Below are 7,235 nucleotides of genomic sequence, written 5' to 3'. Positions count from 1 at the left end.
TTCACTAATTTTAATAGGTTTTAGAGATTAGGAACAAATCACCCATTTTTGTATAAGATCAATGTCTTTTTTTACACGTTTTTTTTTTACACGGATTCTTCTGGAACCAATCTCCGTGTAAAAACAGACTTAGGTGTATTAGATATCATTTGAACAATATGATGAAATGCAATCTGCATCATGATAAATATCTAGGCAAAATTACTAACCATTTAGATAATAATTTATTCCATTGTAGTACAACTTGTTAAATATACAAATACAAATGGATATAAGTTTATCATCTATATAGTGCATAAAAAGCACTCTGCAGGATTCGATACCAAATTAATTCTGGGGTATATTTCCTGGAGACTTCTATGTTGGGATTACCATGAATCTTCATTTATGATGAAATTCTCTTTCTGATGATTTGAATTATTATTAATGTAGCATTCTAGGCTGACATAAGGCTGGGCATAGTCATTGTTAGATATGGCTTTTACAGTTCAATAATTTCTCAGAATACCTGACAGGTCATAAGTTCTCACACATTTTTTAATTTCGTGCTTGCAAAAATTCACTCCAATCAAGGGTTACCTTTAGATATTCACTCCTGGCTTCATTTATTCAATTTATTTGTGTTCCTGATGCTGATGCTTAAGTTTTAACAGCTTTTTAGATTTTTGACTTAAATCACAAGAAACCTGGAGATTTATAGTTACAGAACGTCGAAAATAAATACCTATTTTTAAGAAACATTTGTTTTTATTTAAATTTCCTATTTGAAGCAAAAAGAAATATGAACAAGTCCAGGAATCATCACGAGGTGATTATTACATTTTATCATATAGTATTAAAATAGAAAAATCAGGTTGATGTAGTGGTATTACTATACAATTTCACTGTATTATGTTTGTTGATTTTTTCCATCTCTTCTGGACTAAACTGTAAAACTGCAGCAATAGCATTTAGCATATGACTTCTTCCAAATGTATCTGTAGAAAGAATGTAACTCAATACGACATTCTTCAGATATTCCAAATTAGCACCCTCACGCGATATGCTGCGCTCTAGTCTATGATATATAAAAAAATAATCAACAAATGAATACCTAAACACTTGGTCTTGATTCTTTTAAATTCATATTTAATCATATTCCAAATTGGTTAAGATCATATCGAAGACGAAGGCATATCTTTGAAAACATTTCTTGAAAAAAACTTTCATGAAATAATGAAAAGTATACCTGCTTATATTATCTAGAAGCTTTCTTTCTCTTTCAGTCCAACTATCTTCTGCTAATGTTTTTTCTCGAATTACATCTCTATATTTGTCATCTAACTCCCGTAACGTTCTTCTCAGCACTGTAATATCAACATCTTTCCGAGCAAGCTCATGTGCATAGTGCAACATATGCGGAGATTCACCAGATGTGATAGATGGGCCACCTAAAAAATTAAGAAAATTAAATAAAAAATTAAGAAATTTTGCTATTAAATAAAAAATGGATGATACTATTAACAAATTTTGTTACAAATGAGATAAAATGTACTCATTCAAACCTTGTAGAACATTATTTAGCTGGTGTAAATTATGGCTGTCAACTTGTTCAGTCTTTGGTTTGCATTTATCTAAATATAATTTAGAATTTCCTGGTAAGAAAATTTCAAAAGATTCTTTCAGAGTTTTAATTTCATGTTCTTTTTCTTCAAGAAGTCCTATTGATCTATCTCTTTGTTTTTGTAACTGCTTCTCTAGTTGACTCACATGTTCTTTGAAATCATTTTCAATATCATAAATCAATTGTTTATAGTGATTTTTCTGAGCAATTAAATTCTGAGTTTTTTCTTCTAACGAAGCCTTGTAGATGACTTCATTTTTGTCTATTTGCCCATTTAAAATAATGATTTCATCTTGCAATGATTTAATATGTGATTTTAATTCTGAAACTTCGAGTGACACATTTGCTGATCTTGCACTTTGAGTTTTAGTCTTATATTCGTAATACTCTTGCATTAGTTTGTTATATTCATCCTTACATTTTGAGTGATCAATCGCATGGGAAAAAACATTACTCAAGTCTATGGGTTTCTCAAGGCGATCATTTTCAATCAGCAGAATTTTTTTCAATTTTAAAATTTTGGCTAGGATTGTGTGGACTCCAGAAGATGTGAAATCCTCAGAATCATTAAAATCAACTTGGTCTTTGCAATTAGTATTTTGTGATTTGCAGAGATTTTCGATTTCATCTTTCAATTTTTGTATATTTGATAAATCATTTTGCCTAAGACGATCATATGCTCCAACCGTATCTGAAAGTTCTGCCAATCGGGCTTCCAGATTGGCAACTCGATCTTCATGCAATGCAGCTAATGATCTAAATTGTGAAAATGTTTTGTCATTAAATCAGAATATATATATATATATATATATATATATATATATATATATATATATAACTGACAATTTTAGGCATTGTATCACAATTCTTGACAAAATTCAGAAACCTATTTTAGACATTGCATTTATAAATTTAATTTCAAATAATTGATAATTGATAAATGATAAAATGTCAGCAAACTATATCCTTGATAAACTATGAAATCAGTAAGTTTTACAAAAATATTTATTAGCTCTCACCTCGATTTTTCCTCTGCTGTCCTAGCTCTTTCCTTTTCTTGCTCTAAAGCCTCAACATGTTTCTTTTTCATCATGCTGATTTCATTTTGCAGTTCTGCTAGCATAATATTTGTTTCTAAAGATTCGTTGTCAACGTTCTTACTGATGACTTTATTTTTGCACACATCATTCTGTACATCTATAAACTTTTGATCTGCTTCATTAACTTTAGCATATAACTTAGCTTTCAAATCTGTTATTTGCATATCCAATTGTTCTTTGAGATGTCGCTCATCATTTAAAAGTTTTTGTAATTCCCTTATCATGACTCCATGATCATTTTGCTCTTTTTCCCTGTCATGTCTTTCAATTATAAGCTTGGATTTTAAAGTTTCTAATTCAGTGTTAGTTTTAGAGCAACCTTTTTTAATGATTCCTTAAGATCCCTTATAAGTTATCTTTTGTATCGCTTTCAAGTCTTAATTGTTTTTATCAGCTTGAAATGAAGCTTCCATGCGGGATTTTTCAGCAGATAGAGTAGCTAACGAATTCAAACCTGTGGCTAATTGAATTTCAAGCTGTTTAATTTTATTATTGCATACGGAATGCTCTTCACCCTCAGTTGCTTTGGTATTATCAGTCTTTTTTAAAACATCACTTGATTTTGTCTCATTGACATTCTTACTAAATGTTGCTAATGTTATTTCTAAAGCCTCCTTTTCTTTGAAAAGACCTTTGTATGCTGTTAGAAGATCTGAAATTTCGTAATTAATGCAAATCATTAATATTAACAGACAATATATTATGAATACGGTATGATTTCTTTTGAAAGTATACATAGATAAAAATGTATATATATATATATATATATATATATCCATATATATATATATATGATTTACCCCTTAGTCGATTTTCATATCTAGTCAACTGTTCCTTCTGTTTAGAAACTAATGTTTGTAATTCAACTATGCTCTGTTTATCCATATTGCACAAATACCACGTTAATAATAAAAACAAGTGATTTTTGCCTAACGATTTTTTATCATATAAATTAATAGAGAAAGTCATATTAATTTATTACTATTATTATTTATAATATGGTTAAAACATAACTTTTCAAGAATGATTCATTTAACAATAATTGTCGTGCTGTCAGTTAAGTGTCAATTTTGATACGTCAGATGTTTAGGTTAACAGCTGTTGGAAAAAGGCAATTACAAAAATCTAATTTAATACATTAAATCTAAATTATTACATAAAGTCATATTAATTTATTATTACTATTATTTATAATATCGTTAAAACATAACTTGGCAATTATACTAAAATCTCAATTGTAATTTGTATGTAACTCCACACAGACTCCTTCATGAGGAGTCTCCTTCTATCTTTTGGTAATACATCAACTGTTTTATAAAAATTTCTAAATATAACATTAATGTATTCATTAATATGTTTTTGTTTATTCCAGATGCCGGTCGTTTAACATCCAATTCAGGAATTGAAGAATCTTCATACCTTTACCAGACATTTCTTCATATTTTAAAAAGTTTGTCTATGCATATAATAATTTAAATGTTAAGTGTGAGACCTCTTTAGGCCCTGTAACTTCTACACCAGCAATCCGTTCATATTTTATGATGTATATGTTAATCCATATGTTTAAAACATGTTTATTTTATTCCAGGACTCATTCACCAGGAATCCCCCTGAAAATATTTTATGAAGTATCTTTTTATCCATAATCAGTATAAATGTGAACAATATTATGTTTATTTTTTTCCAGATCCTTTCGACCACTGCTGCTCTGCACACTGACTCCTTCACCGGAATCTTTCCAGAAACATTTTAGCAGGTATGTGTTTATCTATACCAGTATAAATGCAAACATTCCTAAAATGTTTCTTTCTTTTTGCAGATCTTCTCAATCCAACTATTACCACCCTGAAGCTCTAACATGTGAATGACTTGCAAGTGGTTTTTTTAATAACTGCCTATAATTATGCATGATTAACAACTCTAATAAACTCAATAACGTGACTAACCTCACTTACTTTATCAGTTATTATTTATAAATACCACTTGTTGAGTTTTACTATGAAGGTCTTACTGAGGTTGCTGGGAAGACGGCACTGAATGATTTATCAGGTAATTCATATAAAGTATATTTTATGAGACTTGTATTAATTTATTGCCTTTGTTTTTAAGGTAAACGACAACTTGAAGCCAAGTGGTCTTCTACTCTCAAGTTGCTCATGAGTGAACAATGAACTACTACTGATTATGCTGTCCGTCCGTCTTATCACCAGAGAAGATGCCTACTGTGATATATTGAATAGTTAAGAGCTTAGATGTTCATGGAATAATGAATAAATATATTGTATTTAATTTAATTTGTTGTTTTAATTTAATTATTAGCCATTTTACGGCTAAATTAAATTATGCTGTAACCTAAATTACAAAAATATTAAACATGGAAAATGACTGAAAAAAACACACCGTATAGGTACAGGTATTATAAACATTAATATATTTTCTTTATATTATAACATTATTATACTCATTAATTTGTTCACCGACGAGGATTTAATATTTTGAAATTTTATATAATATATTACAATTTCAATTCTTCTCATTCAAGACTTCAAAGACAAATACGCCAAGGAAGAAGTGAAATTGCTGGATATTATTGGGCTGGCGAAAAGGTAAGATTATAAAAGATTAATATGGTAGATTTAAGGTGAATTGCAATCATGAAAATTTGGTTTTGTGGGCCTGGCATATTTTGTTGTTTGTGCTAGGGTTTTGAAACTTCAGTATGTTGTTTGTTGATATATGTTGTAGTCAAGTTTAACTGAAATTTTTTTCTAACAATTTTTTCCTCAAAATTTTTTTTTTCAATTTTTTTTTCCCGATTTTTTTTTCCCAAAATAAGATTTGAATATATACGGTAAAAAGCAAAGTGTATATATAGTCTTTGGATATGTGATTTGAATAGTCTTTGGATTCAAACAAATCCATTTGCTTTTGGCGAATATAAGTGAATTTTATAAAGTTTAAATTTAAAGTTTGAATTTCGCGCTCTAAATTATAATAATGACGACAAATATTTTGACACGTTGTTAACTTCAATTGCGTCAGTTGTCAAATAGATTTTCGTGAATTAACATGTGCTAGGGGTAATTAACGTTTTTTTTTTTAATTAAATCCTTGATTAGTTTTAATTAATTTATGCATCAAAACGTGTAATTAATTTAGTAGATCATTTTGATATAATAAATTTATCGTGAAACGTTAATTAAAAGCCGAAAAAATAGATATGTGTGGAGGTGCCTTTGATAAGTATCTCTTTCAGGGTCTCCATTTTGAATCAATTTTATAATTAAACAATTCATTTACAGCGCCATTGTATCCTTTAATTATCAATAGTATAATTTATATATGTGCTTTGTAGATTATTAATTCATTTACAGCGCCAATGTATCCTTTAATTATATAATGCAATTATCAAATAGTATAATTTAATATATGTGCTTTTGTAAGTTATATTTGAGTACTTCCAACACATATCTGTTATTATCGAATTCTAAATTCACGAAAGTCTCTAATATAAGTCGTGTGTCGTGTATTGTGTAAAGTTCTAAAGTAGTGGTTCTAAAGTAGTGATTTTGTGTCGAGTACTTGAGATCTGGCAGATGCTCTAGAGGTGGTTAGTGTATTGGATTTGTATTGTGGAGCTGCTATGGTGGATATCGAACAATGTAAGTGCAAAAGCATGTTTTGTACAAAGCGAGTCAAAGGACATATTTCTGGAATTATATACAGGCATTTATCATACCATATCTGTTGTGCCTATAAAGTTTTAAATATTCAATATTTAACTTATGTATATATATATATATATATATATATATATATATATATATATAAATGCATTAAGTTTATCTGAGTTTTGAATTTAAAGCAGTCAAATAATTTTGAAAATCTTTATTTCGAAACATTATTGTTTGTCATCTCCAATAAAACTATGATTTGAATAGAAATAAATAAAAAGATATTACTTATAATTTATTTTCTGAACAGAGTTTACAATTATTGACCGACTTTGTATTATATGCTACTTTTATGCTTGTAATAATAATACTTCTTATTAAATATGTATTTAATGCTTGTTTTTTCATATTAAATGAAATTAATTCGAAGGTGCTTGAGAACTTGTCCCTTTGTTATCCGATATCATTTATAAGGCAGCCTGTATATATTTTTAGTGGAATATTTTCTGGCTTGTGCATTATTAATATAGTTGTATACATATATCTGCTGAAAATATTGTTTTATACTATTATATTTGAGTCAATATAATTTTTTTTAATGAGATATACTTTATTAATTTTTAATGCATAAAATACAATATATTCTTTGTTTATTTATCTATTATGAAAATAAAAGATTTTAAATTAATTTGGCAGACATATGTGTAAAAAACTATGTTTTTATTTAATTTGTTGTGGGGAAAACATGTTGATTCATTTTTTTTATTTATTTATACAAGTGCCTTTATACATGTTCTAAATCACTAAAGTTTGTATTTCTCGTATGTGTCAAAGTCATTGAAAGTAATTCATATATTA

General features: G+C 28.1%; 2 protein-coding genes and 1 long non-coding RNA gene across 3 annotated transcripts; 1 reads left to right on the top strand and 2 right to left on the bottom strand.

The window, feature by feature from the left end:
* Window positions 1-798: 798 nt before the first annotated feature.
* On the bottom strand, window positions 799-2,990 carry LOC113373058 (GRIP and coiled-coil domain-containing protein 1-like). Its single transcript, XM_026613392.1, has 4 exons — window positions 2,623-2,990; window positions 1,545-2,359; window positions 1,229-1,430; window positions 799-1,057 (listed from the first exon to the last, which is right to left on the bottom strand). The coding sequence occupies exons 1-4, from the start codon at window positions 2,925-2,927 to the stop codon at window positions 850-852; spliced, it is 1,530 nt and encodes a 509-aa protein (XP_026469177.1). The 5' UTR covers window positions 2,928-2,990; the 3' UTR covers window positions 799-849.
* Window positions 2,991-3,080: 90 nt separating this feature from the next.
* LOC113373792 lies at window positions 3,081-3,588 on the bottom strand. Its single transcript, XM_026614066.1, has 2 exons — window positions 3,504-3,588; window positions 3,081-3,355 (listed from the first exon to the last, which is right to left on the bottom strand). Exons 1-2 carry the CDS (start codon window positions 3,586-3,588, stop codon window positions 3,081-3,083), a joined length of 360 nt encoding a protein of 119 aa, XP_026469851.1.
* Window positions 3,589-3,858: 270 nt separating this feature from the next.
* On the top strand, window positions 3,859-4,432 carry LOC113373059. Its single transcript, XR_003366842.1, has 3 exons — window positions 3,859-3,998; window positions 4,076-4,153; window positions 4,391-4,432. It is a non-coding gene; the product is annotated as an uncharacterized LOC113373059 (long non-coding RNA).
* The last annotated feature ends 2,803 nt before the right edge of the window (window positions 4,433-7,235 follow it).

This window comes from Ctenocephalides felis, unplaced genomic scaffold (genome assembly GCF_003426905.1).
Source record: "Ctenocephalides felis isolate EL2017-DRISC unplaced genomic scaffold, ASM342690v1 CF-g0.4_SCAFFOLD_01604, whole genome shotgun sequence".
Lineage (NCBI taxonomy): Eukaryota > Metazoa > Arthropoda > Insecta > Siphonaptera > Pulicidae > Ctenocephalides > Ctenocephalides felis.
The sequence above is the reverse complement of the archived record's forward strand: the minus strand, read 5'-3'. Positions and strand labels throughout refer to the sequence as shown.